Source organism: Tachypleus tridentatus, chromosome 1, assembly GCF_004210375.1.
Source record: "Tachypleus tridentatus isolate NWPU-2018 chromosome 1, ASM421037v1, whole genome shotgun sequence".
Classification (NCBI taxonomy): domain Eukaryota; kingdom Metazoa; phylum Arthropoda; class Merostomata; order Xiphosura; family Limulidae; genus Tachypleus; species Tachypleus tridentatus.
The window spans coordinates 108091382-108114792 of NC_134825.1; the positions used below are offsets into that span (position 1 = coordinate 108091382).

The 23411-nt window shown below is 31.1% G+C and overlaps 1 protein-coding gene across 1 annotated transcript; it reads right to left on the bottom strand.

The window, feature by feature from the left end:
- Window positions 1–1879: 1879 nt before the first annotated feature.
- On the bottom strand, window positions 1880–23411 carry LOC143232866 (uncharacterized). The gene is made up of 5 exons (XM_076468851.1): window positions 23402–23411; window positions 21243–21362; window positions 6567–6600; window positions 4849–4934; window positions 1880–2593 (listed from the first exon to the last, which is right to left on the bottom strand). The coding sequence occupies exons 1-5, from the start codon at window positions 23409–23411 to the stop codon at window positions 2511–2513; spliced, it is 333 nt and encodes a 110-aa protein (XP_076324966.1). The 3' UTR covers window positions 1880–2510.

A 23411-nucleotide genomic window follows, 5' to 3' on the forward strand; every position in this document is an offset into this window, starting at 1 on the left:
ACTGACAATAGTTTTAGAGTATGACAAAGAATACTGACAATATTGCTTTAGAGTATGACAAAGAATACTGATAATATTGTTTTAGAGTATGACAAAGAATACTGACAATATTGTTTTAAAGTATGACAAAAATACTGATAATATTGTTCCAGGTTATGACAAAGAATACTGACAATATTGTTCCAGAGTATGACAAAGAATACTGGCAATATTGTTCCAGAGTATGACAAAGAATACTGACAATATTGTTTTAGAGTATGACAAAGAATACTGACAATATTGTTTTAGAGTATGACAAAGAATACTGACAATAGTTTTAGAGTATGACAAAGAATACTGACAATATTGTTTTAGAGTATGACAGAGAATACTGATAATATTGTTTTAGAGTATGACAAAGAATACTGACAATATTGTTCCAGAGTATGACAAAGAATACTGACAATATTGTTTTAGAGTATGACAAAGAATACTGATAATATTGTTTTAGAGTATGACAAAGAATACTGACAATATTGTTCCAGAGTATGACAAAGAATACTGACAATATTGTTTTATAGTATGACAAAGAATACTGATAATATTGTTTTAGAGTATGACAAAGAATAATCCGTGATGACGAGAAAATCCACTTATAGAGAAACTTATATGTAAAAACGGCTGGTATGGATAGAGAAAGCACTATGTAGAGGAGCGAACAACGTTTCGACCTTCTTTGGTCATCGTTAGGTTCACAAAGAAAGAAAGCTATGACCGATAGCTGACTACAGGAGGTAGATGTTGAAGATCCAGATTACAATTTCAGAAGTGCAGCTGGTGAGAGAAACCCATGCTACCCCAACCAAAGAGACCTCAATGACTTGATTAGAGATCTTGGTCTAACAAAGCGAACGCCGAGCTTTTGACACCTAGGCTCAAGGAGTGGGATTTGTTAGATGAAAGTGTGCAAGTCACAAGTCAGAGGAAATGTCACCGACATTTCCAAGCTTCTTCACTAGTCAAGATTTTGCTAAAAGCCTTGAAGTATGATAAGTATGGCTGGGAGGTTATCAGAGACTTCAAAATGATGTAATCTGAACAAGCTGTGCCTCTTCATTGATAGCCCATCCAGAAGCCTCCAAGCTGTGCTGCTCCATAAGGGGAATAAGTATCCGTCTCTTTCCCTGGCTCATTCGGTGCACCTCAAAGAGGAATATAACATCGTCAAGACTTTGCTAGAAGCCTTGAAGTATAATAATATGGCTGGGAGGTTATTGGAGACTTCCAAATGGTGGTATTCCTGATGGGTCTCCAAGGAGGCTTTACCAATTTTCCCTGTTATATTTGCCTTCGGAATAGCAGGAACACTGCAGCACACTACAACAGGAAGCATTGGTTGCAACAGACCGAGTTCTCTGTGGGAAGGTGCAATGCCAAGTGTGAGTCACTAGTGGACCTCCAGAAGGTGTTGTTACAACCATTACACATAAAATTGAGTCTTATGAAGCAATTTGTCACAAGTTTTGATAAGAAGTCTGCAGCCTTCAAAAACATTTGAGACTTCTTCTCTAAGCTGTCTGAGGCAAAGGTCAAATCTGGTGTCTTCGTTGGACCACAAATAAAGAAGATCCTGGAGTGCACAGAATTCCTCAAGAAGTTCAGTAGAAAGTAAAAAAAACCTTGGAGCAGCTTTCTCGCAGTCGATTATTTTTTATTGCCACTATGCTTTTGTTACGTAACGAGTGACGTTTGTTGTTGAACGTTTTTGGAGGTCGTCACTAAAAACAAATTATTTCATAAAGAGTATTGGACAAAATTATTTAATACGGCCTTAATAAAACTAATGTTTCTTTAATTTTATATGTCTTATGATAAAAGGTATATGAATACGGTGTTTCATAATATGTTTATTTCACAATAAACACGTACACGTGTAGAAAGCAGACATCTCTCGCTAAACAAGTGATCAGCGAAAACCAACTGCTCTTTTAAAATCTGATACTGTCTATATTTGTAAATAATTCACGTCATTTCATCTTTACTTATATACTTGTTTCTTTGGTTTTCACTGAATTCTTTTGCATGGAAAACGTTTCTTACAACCTGAGTAAGTACAAGCCAAGTGCAGATAAATGAAAAACAGAAATTTAAAAATGGTTTTAACTTATTAACAAGTTTGAAGAATAGAAAAATATTTTATGCAAAACTGAACAAGACAATGCTTTCTTTTCATTGACGAACAAAACTAGACATAAAATACTGGTGCAAAAATCTAATATATTTGTTTTTTTCTTGTGTTTTGACTAGAGATTATTTTGTTCGACGTGAATCAGTTCTCGACGGAAGATGTATCAGTCCTCCTGGTGGTCACCGAGATCTCAGTCCTCCTGGTGGTCACCGAAATCTCAGTCCTCCTGGTAGTCACCGAGATCTCAGTCCTCCTGGTGGTCACCGAGATTCCCACATTATCGTTATCACAAAGTAGAAAACTATATTCGTCCTTCCTTTCTAGATGACAGACTCTGCCGTGTTTAGGAATACGAGTTTTCTTCCGTGTAGGGAGGTAGTGACATCTGTCGACAAAAGATTTTATTGTCAGAGGAGAAGCCAGTATCTGAAAAATAGAGAAATATTATTTCCTTAAAATCACAAATCACAGTTTTATGGCGCTATACTGTTACAAAAACAATGGACGTCAGGTCAAGTTAGAAATGTTTTAGATAAATTAATAAAAATGTGATTTCGAAACATTCTACTATTATTCCAAGCGAATTTGTTTGTTTGTTGTTGAGAGCAAAGCTACACAGTCGGCTACCTGTACTATTCCCACAACGGGTATCGAAACTCAGTATTTAGTGTTATAGATTTATGAGAGAGCCATCGAGAGGCATGAATTTGATAATAAAGCACATGAATCAGACCTAGCCTGCGGGTCGAGAATTCGAATCCTCTCACTGAGCATGCTCACCCTTTCAGTTGAGGGGTGTTATAATATTACGGCCAATTCTACTTTCCATTGGTAAAAAGAGTAGCCAAAGAGGTGCAGGTGGGAAGTATTTACTAGCTGTCTTTCCTCTATTCCTATCACTTCAAAATTAATTATGGCTAATTATGATAGACCTCTAGCAGCTTTTAACAAAATTCAACGAATCAAATAAAGAAGTCCTCATAACAACCAGTGAGATTCATTGACACGTGCTCGTGGAGAAAACTATCCAGTTTGATCCAATAATTTGTGGTGTTCTGGAGTCGTGACGTCTTATGTCAGCAAAATAAATCCAGTAGAGACGAAAGCTTTCATAAAATTGCTAACCGAATACGCAGAAAATAATTGATCAGATAGTCAGAAACTAAGGGGTTAGTTGACAAAGACAGAAAGAACCAATATTCATAAATTAGCAGTTTGTAGCATAATAAAGCTTCTAAGTTTTACATGTTTGTTCTGACAAATTTCATTTCGTATATATATTTTTGCTGTTATAAAGTTTTGTTATAAAGAAAATAATGTAGGACTTTATCTGAAAATTCTACATTAAAAAATGTTAGACTGTTAAGTCGGTGAAGAATGATAAGTTACTTTTGTGTGTGTATCGTTAAGTGAAGGCTACACACATGTCTCTCTGTGTTGTACCCACGAATGGTATCTAAACACGATTTTTAGAAGCTTAAATATTTCAGTTAAGCTGCTAATGAGAATTAACTTCACATGTGAACAGGAAGAAAGAAATCAAATATCGTTTCTTAACCTCAAAATTACAAGAACTGATACACAATTTAAAACAGAAATCCACCGAAAAATCACCCATTCTGGACTATACATTCCTTGGGACTCAGCACATGAAACAAAACAAAAACTCAATATACTGAGAAACCAAATAAACACAGCCATAAAACTATGCTCACCAGATAAAATTAACGACGAATTAGACAAAATAAAACAATACTTCATCAACATCAATAAGTTTCCTCCACAAACCGTAGAAAACATTATACGCACACACCTAGACAGAAAGCAAAATCAACCAACAGAAGTAAATATATCTCACGAATCAAAATATAACGAAACCATATACTGCTGCATACCATATATTCCCGACATCAGCAGACAAATAACCAACATTTGGCAAAAAACTAGTAACAAAATATGACATTCCAGTCAATACCAAATTTATTCAAAAACCAGGCACAAAACTGAGGTCTATACAATGTAAAAACTACACTGACAAACACCACACCAACATTATTTACAAAATACAATGTGATAACTGTCACGACTTCTATATTGGAGAAACAAGTAGAAAAATGGAAACCAGATTCAAAGAACATAAAAAAGTCACCTTCACACGTTTTAAAACACTGCAAATCAAATAAACACAACATAACCATAGAAAACACCAAATACTAAGTAAACAAACAAACATAAACAAACACAAAATTAAAGAAGCCTTACTTATACAACAACTTAAGCCCAAAATAAACCAATACAATGTAACACTTTTATACCTATATTAATAAATATAATCAAACATCTAAGCACGCCCTCTACATTCCTACACTCAGTTACACAACCCTCTTCAAACATGTGGTCAGCTAACGGTCAGTTACCTCTTTCTTTCTTTGTGAACCTGACGATGACCGAAGAAGGTCGAAACATTGTTCGCTCCTCTATTAGTGCCTTCTCTATTCATACCACATTGTTCGCTCCTCTGCATAGTGCTTTCTCTATCCATACCAGCCGTGTTTAAATATACAACAATTATTTCCAACTGATCGTTTTATTTGTCACTCTTTCTAATAACTCATTTGTTATATAATTAGTTACAGGCAACGTTCATGTCTTATTCTGTACATCTGTGGAAGAGAACCTACCTGGTATTACATCTGGACATTTTTCGTCTGGTGGTCCCACATTTAGGCATGATAAAGAATCGTATTTGTTTGCATGTGGCTTCTCTCTGTGAATGGAAATGAAAGTACACATAACTTTATGTTTCTTGTTTCATTACACAAGTGAACATACAAAACAACTTGTATCAGTAAAAATTATTGGTTCTAATAGATTCATATCACAACACACCTTTGCTGGCAAGTGTCCAGTGTTTGGTTAATATATACTTAACATAGTTTTAAAGTTTTAGTAATGGTTGAGTTGATGTATTTATATGTAGGACAGTGTTTGATACCATACTGTTAATGTTTTAGTAATGGTTCAATTGCTGTGTTTACATATGGGATAATGTTCCATGCCATATTCTTAAGGCTATCGTAGGCTTTCCTCAACAACAATAAAAATATAAATTCTGCCAGCAGGATATCTGATCAAGTCCTTCTTAAACTTTTTAGAGTCCAATGTCTTAATGCACTACTTGATGCGAGACTACTTGAGGGACAATATCGGGTTCCTCACAATATTATCTGACCATCTATCATCAGGGGTTAGGGGACAATACTGGCACTGATTGAGGAGCAGTAGTGGGTTCCTCACAATGTTATCTGACCATCTATCATCAGAGGTTAGGGGACATTCCTGGCACTGATGGAGGAACAATAGTGGGTTCCTCACAATGTTATATGACCATCTATCATAATGATACCCTACAGGAGTATGAAGAAAAATTGTTATTAAATGTCTCTTTTTATCTGGTGTGGCTCTTTCAAACAAGTTGATTCCACGAAACTCTCAGTCCAAGTTTAAAATGCAAGGATAGCCATAACCAACTGGCCATAACTAGCTGTCAATTGTTCTCCTGAAAAGACCAAAACTACAACTCTTTTGTTTGTTTCTGGGTTAAACAAAATAACCATATATTTAACTGTAAAGCATCTTATACCTCTAACTATTAACGGGTGAATCTAGTAGAGTACATGTCCTTATATGAGATTTTAACTTTTCCTAAGTATCACTGTGAGTGACACAGTAAAGGTTCTGTTAAATAAAATAGTAGATTTGAAGAGAAATGTTTTTAATACCGAATATCAAACACTACTTACTTATCGACATTACTCTGACTGAAGATCAAACACTACTTATTATCTACATTACTCTGACTGAAGATCAAACACTACTTATTTATCTACATTACTCTGACCGAAGATCAAACACTACTTACTTATCTACATTACTCTGATTGAAGATCAAACATTACTTACTTACCTACATTACTCTGATTGAAGATCAAACACTACTTACTTATCTACATGACTCTGACCGAAGATCAAACACTACTTACTTATCTACATCACTCTAAACCGAAGATCAAACACTACTTACGTGTCTTCATTACTCTGACTGAAGATCAAACACTAATTACTTGTCTTCATTATTCTGCCTGAATATCAAACACTACTTACTTATCTACATAAGTCTGACCGAAGATCAAACACTACTTACTTATCTACATTACTCTGACCGAAGCTCAAACACTACTTACTTTTCTACATCACTCTGACTGAAGATCAAACACTACTTACTTATCTACATCACTCTGACTGAAGATCAAACAATACCTACTTATCTTAATTACTCGGACTGAAGATCAAACACTACTTATCTTCATTACTATGACTGAAGATCAAACACTACTTACTTATCCACATTACTCTGACTTCTGTTTTCTTGAACTACAGAAAGAAGATAAGAATAACACATTTAAAATATGTAATTGTCATTTTACATTTAATATCTTTTATTACACTGTGTCATATCTCATACTGTTATCAAAACATATTTCATTACACTGTGTTATAGCTCATACTGTTAACACACCTGTTATTACACTGTGTTATATCTCATACTGTTATCACAACATCTTTCATTACAATGTGTTATATCTCATAGAGCTATCACAACGTCTCTCATTACAGTGTTATATCTCATACTGTTATCACAACATCTTTTGTTACACTGTGTTATAGCTCATACTGTTATCACAACATCTTTCATTACACTGTGTTATATCTCATAATGTTATCACAACATCCTATGTCTCACTGTGTTTTATCTCATACTGTTATCAGAACAACTGTTATTACACTGTGTTACATCTCATACTGTTATCACAACAACATCTTTTATAACACTGTGTTATATCTCTCACTGTTATCACATATTTTATTACACTGTGTTGTATCTCATATTGTTATCACAACATCTGTTATTACACTGTGTTATACCTCATACTGTTATCACAACATCTTTTATTACACTGTCATATCTCATACTGTTATCACAACATATTTTATTACACTGTGTTATATCTCATACGTTGTCACATTTTTATTCACTGTGTTATATCTCATACAGTTATCACAACATCTTTTATTACATTGTGTTATATCTCATACTGTTATCAAAACATATTTCATTACAATGTGTTATAGCTCATACTGTTATTACAACATCTTTTCTTACACTGTGTTTTATCTCATAGAGCTATCACAACATCTTTCATTACACTGTTATATCTTATGCTGTTATCACGACATCTTTCATTACACTGTGTTATATCTCATACTGTTATTACAACATCTTTTCTTACAATGTGTTTTATCTCATAGAGCTATCACAACGTCTCTCATTACACTGTGTTATATCTCATACTGTTATCACAACATCTTTTGTTACACTGTGTTATAGCTCATACTGTTATCACAACACATGTTATTACATTGTGTTACATCTCATACAGTTATCACAACATCTTTAATTACACTGTGTTATATCTCATACTGTTATTACATCTTTTGTTACACTGTTTTTTATCTCATACTGTTATCAAAAGAACATCTGTTATTACACTGTTTTATATCTTATAGTGTCATCACAACATCTTTTATTACACTGTGTTATAATTCATACTGTTATCACAACATCTTTTGTTACACTGTTTTTTATCTCACATAGCTATCACAACGTCTTTCATTACACTTTGTTATATCTCATACTGTTATCACAACATCTTTTGTTACACTGTGTCATATCTCATACTGTTATAACAACATCTTTTGTTACACTGTGTTATATCTCACACTGTTATCACAACATCTTTCATTACATTGTGTTATATCTCATTCTGTTATCACAACATCTTTTATTACACTGTGTTTTATCATATACGTTATCACATTATTAAATTATACAGTGTTATATCACATACTGTTATCACAAAATCTATCATTACACTGTGTTATATCTCATTCTGTTATCACAACATCTTTTGTTACACTGTGTCATATCTCATAGTATTATCACAACATCTTTTATTACACTGTATCATATCTCATACTGTTATCACAACATCTTTTATTACACTGTGTTATATCAAATACGTTATCACATTATTAAATTATACAGTGTTATATCACATACTGTTATCACAAAATCTATCATTACACTGTGTCATATCTGATACTGTTATCACAACATCTTTCATTACAATGTGTTATATCTCATAGAGCTATCACAACGTCTCTCATTACACTGTGTTATATCTCATACTGTTATCACAACATCTTTTGTTACACTGTGTTATAGCTCATACTGTTATCACAACATCTTTCATTACACTGTGTTATATCTCATAATGTTATCACAACATCCTATGTCTCACTGTGTTTTATCTCATACTGTTATCAGAACAACTGTTATTACACTGTGTTACATCTCATACTGTTATCACAACAACATCTTTTATAACACTGTGTTATATCTCTCACTGTTATCACATATTTTATTACACTGTGTTGTATCTCATATTGTTATCACAACATCTGTTATTACACTGTGTTATATCTCATACTGTTATCACAACATCTTTTATTACACTGTCATATCTCATACTGTTATCACAACATATTTTATTACACTGTGTTATATCTCATACGTTGTCACATTTTTATTCACTGTGTTATATCTCATACAGTTATCACAACATCTTTTATTACATTGTGTTATATCTCATACTGTTATCAAAACATATTTCATTACAATGTGTTATAGCTCATACTGTTATTACAACATCTTTTGTTACACTGTTTTTTATCTCACATAGCTATCACAACGTCTTTCATTACACTTTGTTATATCTCATACTGTTATCACAACATCTTTTGTTACACTGTGTCATATCTCATACTGTTATAACAACATCTTTTGTTACACTGTGTTATATCTCACACTGTTATCACAACATCTTTCATTACATTGTGTTATATCTCATTCTGTTATCACAACATCTTTTATTACACTGTGTTTTATCATATACGTTATCACATTATTAAATTATACAGTGTTATATCACATACTATTATCACAAAATCTATCATTACACTGTGTTATATCTCATTCTGTTATCACAACATCTTTTGTTACACTGTGTCATATCTCATAGTATTATCACAACATCTTTTATTACACTGTATCATATCTCATACTGTTATCACAACATCTTTTATTACACTGTGTTATATCAAATACGTTATCACATTATTAAATTATACAGTGTTATATCACATACTGTTATCACAAAATCTATCATTACACTGTGTCATATCTGATACTGTTATCACAACATCTCTTATTACACTGTGTTATATCTCATACTGTTATCACCACATTTTTTATTACACTGTGTCATATCTCATACTGTTATCACAACATCTTTTATTACACTGTGTTATATCTCATACTGTTATCACAACATCTTTCTTTACACTGTGTAATATCTCATACTGTTATCACAACATCCTATGTTTCACTGTGTTTTATCTCATACTGTTATCAGGACACCTGTTATTACACTGTGTTATCGCTCATACAGTTATCACAACACCTGTTATTACACTGTGTTACATCTCATACTGTTATCGCAACATCTTTTATTACACTGTGTCATATATCATACTGTTATCACAACATCTTTTATTACATTGTGTTATATCTTATACTGTTATCACAACATCTTTCATTATACTGTGTTATATCTCATACTGTTATCACAACAACATCTTTTATTACACTGTGTTATATCTCTCACTGTTATCACATATTTTATTAAACTGTGTTGTATCTCATACTGTTATCGTAACATCTTTTATTACACTGTGTCATATATCATACTGTTATCCCAACATATTTTATTACACTGTGTTATATCTCATACGTTGTCACATTTTTATTCACTGTGTTATATCTCATACTGTTATCACAACATTTTTTATTACATTGTGTTATATCTTATACTGTTATCACAACATCTTTATTTACACTGTTATATCTCATACTGTTATTACATCTTTTGTTACACTGTTTTTTATCTCATACTGTTATCACAAGAACATCTGTTATTACACTGTGTTATATCTCATACTGTCATCACAACATCTTTTATTACACTGTGTTATAATTCATACTGTTATCACAACATCTTTCATTACACTGTGTTATATCTAATCTGTTATCACAACATATTTTATTACACTGTGTCATATCTCATACTGTTATCACAACATCTTTCGTTACACTGTGTTATATCTCATACTGTTATCACAACATCTTTCATTACACTGTTATATCTCATTCTGTTATCACAACACCTGTTATTACATTGTGTTATAGCTCATACTGTTATCACAACACATTTTATTACTCTGTGTTATATCTCATACAGTTATCACATCTTTTGTTTCACTGTGTTTTATCTCGTAGAGCTATCACAACATCTCTCATTTCACTGTGTTATATCTCATACTGTTATCACAATATCTTTTGTTACACTGTGTCATATCTCATACTGTTATCACAATATCTTTTGGTACACTGTGTCATATCTCATACTGTTATCACAACATATTTTATTACACTGTGTTATATCTTATACATTGTCGTATTTTTTATTACGCTGTGTTATATCTCATACTGTTATCACAACATCTTTTATTACAATTACATCTGTTATTACTCTCTGTTATAGCTCATACTGTTATTACATCTTTTGTTACAATGTTTTTTATCTCATACTGTTATCACAAGAATATCTGTTATTACACTGTGTTATATCTCATACTGTTATCACAACATCTTTTATTACACTGTGTAATAATTCATACTGTTATCTCAACATCTTTTGTTACACTGTGTTTTATCTCATAGAGCTATCACAACGTCTTTCATTACTCTGTGTTATATCTCATACTATTATCACAACACCTGTTATTATACTGTGTTACATCTCATTCAGTTATGACACCTTTTGTTCCACTGTGTTTTATCTCATAGAGCTATCACAACATCTTTCATTTGACTGCATTTTATCTCATAGACCTATCACAACATCTTTCATTACACTGTGTTATACCTCATACTGTTTACACAACATCTTTTGTTACACTGTGTTATATCTCATACTATCATCACAACAACATCTTTTATTACACTGTGTTATATCTCATTCTATTATCACAACATCTCTTATTACACTGTGTTTTATCTCATACTGTTATCAGAACATCTGATATTACACTGTGTTACATCTCATACTGTTATCACAACAACATCTTTTATAACACTGTGTTATATCTCTCACTGTTATCACATATTTTGTTACACTGTTTTTTATCTGATACTGTTATCACAAGAACATCTGTTATTACACTGTGTTATATCTCATACTGTTATCACAACATCTTTTATTACACTGTGTTATAATTCATACTGTTATCTCAACATCTTTTGTTACACTGTGTTTTATCTCATAGAGCTATCACAACGTCTTTCATTACTCTGTGTTATATCTCATACTATTATCACAACACCTGTTATTATACTGTGTTACATCTCATTCAGTTATGACACCTTTTGTTCCACTGTGTTTTATCTCATAGAGCTATCACAACATCTTTCATTTGACTGCATTTTATCTCATAGACCTATCACAACATCTTTCATTACACTGTGTTATACCTCATACTGTTTACACAACATCTTTTGTTACACTGTGTTATATCTCATACTATCACAACATCTTTCATTACACTGTGTTATACCTCATACTGTTTACACAACATCTTTTGTTACACTGTGTTATATCTCATACTATCATCACAACAACATCTTTTATTACACTGTGTTATATCTCATACTATTATCACAACATCTCTTATTACACTGTGTTTTATCTCATACTGTTATCAGAACATCTGATATTACACTGTGTTACATCTCATACTGTTATCACAACAACATCTTTTATAACACTGTGTTATATCTCTCACTGTTATCACATATTTTATTACACTGTGTTGTATCTCATATTGTTAACACAACATCTGTTATTACACTGTGTTATATCTCATACTGTTATCAAAACATATTTCATTACAATGTGTTATATCTCATACTGTTATCAAAACATATTTTATTACAATGTGTTATAGCTCATACTGTCATCACGATATCTTTCATTACACTGTTATATCTTATGCTGTTATCACGACATCTTTCATTACATTGTATCATATCTCATACTGTTTTCACAACATCTTTTATTACACTGTGTTATATCAAATACTTTATGACATTTTTTATTATACAGTGTTATATCTCATACTGTTATCACAACACCTGTTATTATACTGTGTTGTAGCACATACTGTTATCAGAACACCTGTTATTATACTGTGTTATAGCTCATACAGTTATCACAACACCTGTTATTACACTGTGTTATATCTCATACTGTTATCACAACATCTTTTATAACACTTTGTTATATCTCATACTGTTATCACAACATCTTTCATTACACTGTGTTATATCTCATACTGTTATCACAACATCCTATGTTTCACTGTGTTTTATCTCATACAGTTATCACATCGCCTGTTATTACACTGTGTTACATCTCATACTGTTATCACAACAACATCTTTTGTTACACTGTGTTATATCTCTCACTGTTATCACATATTTTATTACACTGTGTTGTATCTCATATTGTTATCACAACATCTGGTATTACACTGTGTTATATCTCATACTGTTATCACAACATCTTTTATTACACTGTGTTATATCTCATACTGTTATCACAACATAATTTATTACACTGTGTTACATCTCATACAGTTATCACATCTTTCATTTCACTGTGTTATATCTCATACTGTTATCACTATATCTTTTGTTACACTGTGTTATATCTCTCACTGTTATCACATATTTTATTACACTGTGTTGTATCTCATATTGTTATCACAACATCTGGTATTACACTGTGTTATATCTCATACTGTTATCACAACATCTTTTATTACACTGTGTTATATCTCATACTGTTATCACAACATAATTTATTACACTGTGTTACATCTCATACAGTTATCACATCTTTCATTTCACTGTGTTATATCTCATACTGTTATCACTATATCTTTTGTTACACTGTGTTTTATCTCGTAGAGCTATCACAACATCTTTCATTACACTGTGTTATATCTCATACTGTTATCACGACATCTTTTGTTACACTGTGTCATATCTCACACTGTAATCACAACATCTTTCATGACACTGTTATATCTTATACTGGTATCACAACATCTTTCATTACACTGTGTTATATGTCATACTGTTATTACATCATTGTTACACTGTTTTTTATCTCATACTGTTATCACAAGAACATCTGTTATTACACTGTGTTATATCTCATACTGTTATCACAATATCTTTCATTACACTGTGTTATAATTCATACTGTTATCACAACATCTTTTGTTACACTGTGTTTTATCTCATAGGGCTATCACAACGTCTTTCATTACACTGTCTTATATCTCATACTGTTATCACAACACCTTTTGTTACACTATGTCATATCTTATACTGTTATCACAACACCTGTTATTATACTGTGTTATAGCTCATACTGTTATGAGAACACCTGGTATTACACTGTTATATCTTATACTGTTATCACAACATCTTTCATTACACTGTGTTATATCTCATACTGTTATTACAACATATTTCATTACACTGTGTTACATCTCATACTGTTATCACAACACCTGTTATTATACTGTGTTATAGCTCATACTGTTATCAGAACACCTGTTATTATACTGTGTTATAGCTCATACAGTTATCACAACACCTGTTATTACACTGTGTTACATCTCTTATAGTTATCATACCTTTTGTTTCACTGTGTTTTATCTCATAGAGCTATCACAACAACTTTCAGTACATTGTGTTATATCTCATACTGTTATCACAACATCTTTTGTTACACTGTGTTTTATCTCATACTGTTATCACAACATCTTTCATTACACTGTTATATTTTATGCTGTTATCACGACATCTTTCATTACACTGTGTTATATCTCGTACTGTTATCACAACAACTTTTGTTACACTGTGTTATATCTCATAGTATTATCACAACAACATCTTTTATTACACTGTGTTATATCTCATACTGTTATCACAACATCTGTTATTACACTGTATCATATCTCATATTGTTATCACAACATCTTTTATTACACTGTGTTATATCAAATACGTTATCACATTATTAAATTATACAGTGTTATATCACATACTGTTATCACAAAATCTATCATTACACTATGTTATAATTCATACTGTTATCACAACATCTTTTGTCACACTGTGTTTTTTAGAGCTATCACAACGTGTCTCATTACACTGTGTTGTATCTCATACTGTTATCACAACATCTTTTATTACACTGTGTTCTATCATATACGTTATCACATTATTAAATTATACAGTGTTATATCACATACTATTATCACAAAATCTATCATTACACTGTGTTATATCTCATTCTGTTATCACAACATCTTTTGTTACACTGTGTCATATCTCATAGTATTATCACAACATCTTTTATTACACTGTATCATATCTCATACTGTTATCACAACATCTTTTATTACACTGTGTTATATCAAATACGTTATCACATTATTAAATTATACAGTGTTATATCACATACTGTTATCACAAAATCTATCATTACACTGTGTCATATCTGATACTGTTATCACAACATCTCTTATTACACTGTGTTATATCTCATACTGTTATCACCACATTTTTTTATTACACTGTGTCATATCTCATACTGTTATCACAACATCTTTTATTACACTGTGTTATATCTCATACTGTTATCACAACATCTTTCTTTACACTGTGTTATATCTCATACTGTTATCACAACATCCTATGTTTCACTGTGTTTTATCTCATACTGTTATCAGGACACCTGTTATTACACTGTGTTATCGCTCATACAGTTATCACAACACCTGTTATTACACTGTGTTACATCTCATACTGTTATCGCAACATCTTTTATTACACTGTGTCATATATCATACTGTTATCACAACATCTTTTATTACATTGTGTTATATCTTATACTGTTATCACAACATCTTTCATTATACTGTGTTATATCTCATACTGTTATCACAACAACATCTTTTATTACACTGTGTTATATCTCTCACTGTTATCACATATTTTATTAAACTGTGTTGTATCTCATACTGTTATCGTAACATCTTTTATTACACTGTGTCATATATCATACTGTTATCCCAACATATTTTATTACACTGTGTTATATCTCATACGTTGTCACATTTTTATTCACTGTGTTATATCTCATACTGTTATCACAACATTTTTTATTACATTGTGTTATATCTTATACTGTTATCACAACATCTTTATTTACACTGTTATATCTTATGCTGTTATCACAACATCTTTTATTACACTGTTTTTCATCTCATACTGTTATCACAAGAACATCTGTTATTACACTGTGTTATATCTCATACTGTTATTACATCTTTTGTTACACTGTTTTTTATCTCATACTGTTATCACAAGAACATCTGTTATTACACTGTGTTATATCTCATACTGTCATCACAACATCTTTTATTACACTGTGTTATAATTCATACTGTTATCACAACATCTTTCATTACACTGTGTTATATCTAATCTGTTATCACAACATATTTTATTACACTGTGTCATATCTCATACTGTTATCACAACATCTTTCGTTACACTGTGTTATATCTCATACTGTTATCACAACATCTTTCATTACACTGTTATATCTCATTCTGTTATCACAACACCTGTTATTACATTGTGTTATAGCTCATACTGTTATCACAACACATTTTATTACTCTGTGTTATATCTCATACAGTTATCACATCTTTTGTTTCACTGTGTTTTATCTCGTAGAGCTATCACAACATCTCTCATTTCACTGTGTTATATCTCATACTGTTATCACAATATCTTTTGTTACACTGTGTCATATCTCATACTGTTATCACAATATCTTTTGGTACACTGTGTCATATCTCATACTGTTATCACAACATATTTTATTACACTGTGTTATAATTCATACTGTTATCTCAACATCTTTTGTTACACTGTGTTTTATCTCATAGAGCTATCACAACGTCTTTCATTACTCTGTGTTATATCTCATACTATTATCACAACACCTGTTATTATACTGTGTTACATCTCATTCAGTTATGACACCTTTTGTTCCACTGTGTTTTATCTCATAGAGCTATCACAACATCTTTCATTTGACTGCATTTTATCTCATAGACCTATCACAACATCTTTCATTACACTGTGTTATACCTCATACTGTTTACACAACATCTTTTGTTACACTGTGTTATATCTCATACTATCACAACATCTTTCATTACACTGTGTTATACCTCATACTGTTTACACAACATCTTTTGTTACACTGTGTTATATCTCATACTATCATCACAACAACATCTTTTATTACACTGTGTTATATCTCATACTATTATCACAACATCTCTTATTACACTGTGTTTTATCTCATACTGTTATCAGAACATCTGATATTACACTGTGTTACATCTCATACTGTTATCACAACAACATCTTTTATAACACTGTGTTATATCTCTCACTGTTATCACATATTTTATTACACTGTGTTGTATCTCATATTGTTAACACAACATCTGTTATTACACTGTGTTATATCTCATACTGTTATCAAAACATATTTCATTACAATGTGTTATATCTCATACTGTTATCAAAACATATTTTATTACAATGTGTTATAGCTCATACTGTCATCACGATATCTTTCATTACACTGTTATATCTTATGCTGTTATCACGACATCTTTCATTACATTGTATCATATCTCATACTGTTTTCACAACATCTTTTATTACACTGTGTTATATCAAATACTTTATGACATTTTTTATTATACAGTGTTATATCTCATACTGTTATCACAACACCTGTTATTATACTGTGTTGTAGCACATACTGTTATCAGAACACCTGTTATTATACTGTGTTATAGCTCATACAGTTATCACAACACCTGTTATTACACTGTGTTATATCTCATACTGTTATCACAACATCTTTTATAACACTTTGTTATATCTCATACTGTTATCACAACATCTTTCATTACACTGTGTTATATCTCATACTGTTATCACAACATCCTATGTTTCACTGTGTTTTATCTCATACAGTTATCACATCGCCTGTTATTACACTGTGTTACATCTCATACTGTTATCACAACAACATCTTTTGTTACACTGTGTTATATCTCTCACTGTTATCACATATTTTATTACACTGTGTTGTATCTCATATTGTTATCACAACATCTGGTATTACACTGTGTTATATCTCATACTGTTATCACAACATCTTTTATTACACTGTGTTATATCTCATACTGTTATCACAACATAATTTATTACACTGTGTTACATCTCATACAGTTATCACATCTTTCATTTCACTGTGTTATATCTCATACTGTTATCACTATATCTTTTGTTACACTGTGTTATATCTCTCACTGTTATCACATATTTTATTACACTGTGTTGTATCTCATATTGTTATCACAACATCTGGTATTACACTGTGTTATATCTCATACTGTTATCACAACATCTTTTATTACACTGTGTTATATCTCATACTGTTATCACAACATAATTTATTACACTGTGTTACATCTCATACAGTTATCACATCTTTCATTTCACTGTGTTATATCTCATACTGTTATCACTATATCTTTTGTTACACTGTGTTTTATCTCGTAGAGCTATCACAACATCTTTCATTACACTGTGTTATATCTCATACTGTTATCACGACATCTTTTGTTACACTGTGTCATATCTCACACTGTAATCACAACATCTTTCATGACACTGTTATATCTTATACTGTTATCACAACATCTTTCATTACACTGTGTTATATGTCATACTGTTATTACATCATTGTTACACTGTTTTTTATCTCATACTGTTATCACAAGAACATCTGTTATTACACTGTGTTATATCTCATACTGTTATCACAATATCTTTCATTACACTGTGTTATAATTCATACTGTTATCACAACATCTTTTGTTACACTGTGTTTTATCTCATAGGGCTATCACAACGTCTTTCATTACACTGTCTTATATCTCATACTGTTATCACAACACCTTTTTGTTACACTATGTCATATCTTATACTGTTATCACAACACCTGTTATTATACTGTGTTATAGCTCATACTGTTATGAGAACACCTGGTATTACACTGTTATATCTTATACTGTTATCACAACATCTTTCATTACACTGTGTTATATCTCATACTGTTATTACAACATATTTCATTACACTGTGTTACATCTCATACTGTTATCACAACACCTGTTATTATACTGTGTTATAGCTCATACTGTTATCACAACACCTGTTATTACACTGTGTTACATCTCTTTTAGTTATCATACCTTTTGTTTCACTGTGTTTTATCTCATAGAGCTATCACAACAACTTTCAGTACATTGTGTTATATCTCATACTGTTATCACAACATCTTTTGTTACACTGTGTTTTATCTCATACTGTTATCACAACATCTTTCATTACACTGTTATATTTTATGCTGTTATCACGACATCTTTCATTACTCTGTGTTATATCTCGTACTGTTATCACAACAACTTTTGTTACACTGTGTTATATCTCATAGTATTATCACAACAACATCTTTTATTACACTGTGTTATATCTCATACTGTTATCACAACATCTGTTATTACACTGTATCATATCTCATATTGTTATCACAACATCTTTTATTACACTGTGTTATATCAAATACGTTATCACATTATTAAATTATACAGTGTTATATCACATACTGTTATCACAAAATCTATCATTACACTATGTTATAATTCATACTGTTATCACAACATCTTTTGTCACACTGTGTTTTTAGAGCTATCACAACGTGTCTCATTACACTGTGTTGTATCTCATACTGTTATCACAACATCTTTTGTTACACTGTGTTATATCAAATACGTTATCACATTATTAAATTATACAGTGTTATATCACATACTGTTATCACAAAATCTATCATTACTCTGTGTTATAATTCATACTGTTATCACAACATCTTTTGTCACACTGTGTTTTATCTCAGAGCTATCACAACGTGTCTCATTACACTGTGTTGTATCTCATACTGTTATCACAACATCTTTTGTTACACTGTTATATCTCATACTGTTATCACAACATCTTTTATTACACTGTGTCATATCTCATACTGTTATCACAACTTCTTTTGTTTCACTGTGTTTTATCTCATAGAGCTATCACAACATCTTTCATTTCACTGTGTTTTATCTCATAGAGCTATCACATCTTTCATTTCACTGTGTTTTATCTCATACTGTTTACACAACATCATTTGTTACACTGTGTTATATCTCATACTGTTATCACAACATCTCTTATTACACTGTGTTATATCTCATACTGTTATCACAACATTTTTTATTACACTGTGTCATATCTCATACTGTTATTACATCTTTTGTTACACTGTTTTTTATCTCATACTGTTATCACAAGAACATCTGTTATTACACTGTTTTATATCTTATAGTGTCATCACAACATCTTTTATTACACTGTGTTATAATTCATACTGTTATCACAACATCTTTTGTTACACTGTTTTTTTATCTCACATAGCTATCACAACGTCTTTCATTACACTTTGTTATATCTCATACTGTTATCACAACATCTTTTGTTACACTGTGTCATATCTCATACTGTTATAACAACATCTTTTGTTACACTGTGTTATATCTCACACTGTTATCACAACATCTTTCATTACATTGTGTTATATCTCATACTGTTATCACAACATCTTTTGTTACACTGTGTTTTATCTCATAGAGCTATCACAACATCTTTCATTACACTGTGTTATATCTCATTCTGTTATCACAACATCTTTTCTTACACTGTGTCATATCTCATAGTATTATCACAACAACATCTTTTATTATACTGTGTTATATCTCATACTGTTATCACAACATCTGTTATTACACTGTATCATATCTCATACTGTTATCACAACATCTTTTATTACACTGTGTTTTATCATATACGTTATCACATTATTAAATTATACAGTGTTATATCACATACTGTTATCACAAAATCTATCATTACACTGTGTCATATCTGATACTGTTATCACAACATCTCTTATTACACTGTGTTATATCTCATACTGTTATCACCACATTTTTTATTACACTGTGTCATATCTCATACTGTTATCACAACATCTTTTATTACACTGTGTTATATCTCATACTGTTATCACAACATCTTTCATTACACTGTGTTATATCTCATACTGTTATCACAACATCCTATGTTTCACTGTGTTTTATCTCATACTGTTATCAGGACACCTGTTATTACACTGTGTTATCGCTCATACAGTTATCACAACACCTGTTATTACACTGTGTTTTATCATATACGTTATCACATTATTAAATTATACAGTGTTATATCTCATACTGTTATCACAACATCTTTCATTACATTGTGTTACATCTCATACTGTTATGAAGACACCTGTTATTACACTGTGTTATATCTCATACTGTTATCACAACACCTGTTGTAACACTGTGTTATATCTCATACTATTATCACAACATCTTTATTACACTGTGTTATATCTCATACTGTTATCACAACACCTGTTGTTACACTGTGTATCAGAAACAGAGATGGAATGTGTTACCTTCCTTTTTCCTGTACTTCATAACAAATATGGTTGCTACACAAACTGTTAGAACTCCAGCAGCAACAGAAACAAGAATTATCAACACTGAGCCAACATCTCTCCTCCAACGGTTAGTTACTGAAAAATAATTATATGGATGTGTTAAGTGTTGATTAGAAACAACCTAAATCAGTTTGGTAGCAACAGAACAACTATTACAAGTTTGTATTTAACCAGAGTTTTATTAAAGGCAATAAAAAGGTTACACATTATATAATACACTAAAATAACCTTCATTTCTCGATTCTTCTAGTACGAAGTTATTTATAGGTTAATGTTTAAAGAGAATGAGCAGAGAAAGTATGATATTCTAAAAAACATACACTTAACATACCTTTCACAAATATGATACTGTACAATAAGTCTATGTCACAAGTACTGATATATTATAAAACATCAATAAATAACATTTGTTTAATAATCTGAACTACTTGTAATAATGTGTTAGAAAATTTTAGTAAATTTTGTTCTTCAACACAAAGCTACACAAAAAGCTATCTATAATGTGTCTACCACAAACACTGAAATTTAGTTAACAAACTTACCACAGAGCCATTCAGAATATTTAATTAATAGTGTTTTATAGAATAATCTTCAACTACGTATAATTATTTATATTTTATATAATAATCCTCAACTACTTAGAATTGTTTTATTTATTATAGATAATTCTCAACTACTTATGATTTCATTTTATTTTATAGAATAATCCTCAACTACTTATGATTGTATTATATTTTATAGAATATTCTTAACTACCTATGATTATATTATATTTTATAGAATAATTCTGAACTACTTATAAGTAAATTATATTTTACAGATAATTCTCAACTACTTATAATTGTGTTATATGTTATAAAATAATTGTCAACAACTTATGATTGTATTATATTTTATAGGTAATTCTCAACTACTTATGATTGTATTATATTTTATAGATAATTCTCAACTACTTATGACTGTATTATATTATATAGGTAATTCTCAACTATTCTATTAGTTCTACTATTCTATTCTATTCTATTCTATTCTATTCTATTCTATTCTATTCTATTCTATTATATTTTATAGTTGTCACCTACTTATTTTCACCTACTTATGATTGTATTATATTTTATAAAACAATTTTCAACTACTTATTTTATTATAAATGTGTAGTCTTACCAGATCCTACCGTTCTAACCAGTGATTGAAGACTGACCTAATTACATTCTACAAATGGTTTGTTTATAAAAGTGATGTCTGACTAGATCCTACCGTTCCAACCAGTGATTGAAGACTGACCTAATTACATTCTATAAATGGTTTGTTTACAAAAGTGAAGTCTGACTAGATCCTACCGTTCATACCAGTGATTGAAGACTGACCTAATTACATTCTACAAATGGTTTGTTTATAAAAGTGAAGTCTGACTAGATCCTACCGTTCTAACCAGTGATTGAAGACTGACCTAATTACATACTGCAAATGGTTTGTTTATAAAAGTGAAGTCTGACTAGATCCTACCGTTATAACCAGTGATTGAAGACTGACCTAATTACATTCTACAAATGGTTTGTTTATAAAAGTGAAGTCTGACTAGATCCTACCGTTCTAACCAGTGATTGAAGACTGACCTAATTACATTCTACATATGGTTTGTTTATAAAAGTGAAGTCTGACTAGATCCTACCGTTCTAACCAGTGATTGAAGACTGACCTAATTACATTCTACAAATGGTTTGTTCATAAAAGTGTAGTCTGGCTAGATCCTATCGTTGTAACCAGTGATTGAAGACTGACTTAATTACATTCTACAAATTGTTTGTTCATAAAAGTGTAGTCTGGCTAGATCCTATCGTTGTAACCAGTGATTGAAGACTGACTTAATTACATTCTACAAATGGTTTGTTTATAAAAGTGAAGTCTGACTAGATCCTACCGTTATAACCAGTGACTGGAGACTAACTTAATTACATTCTACGAATGGTTTGCTTATAAAAGTGATGTCGGACTAGATCCTACCGTTATAACCAGTGATTGAAGACTGACCTAATTACATTCTATAAAGGGTTTGTTTATAAAAGTGAAGTCTGACTAGATCCTACCGTTCATACCAGTGATTGAGGACTAACCTAATGACAT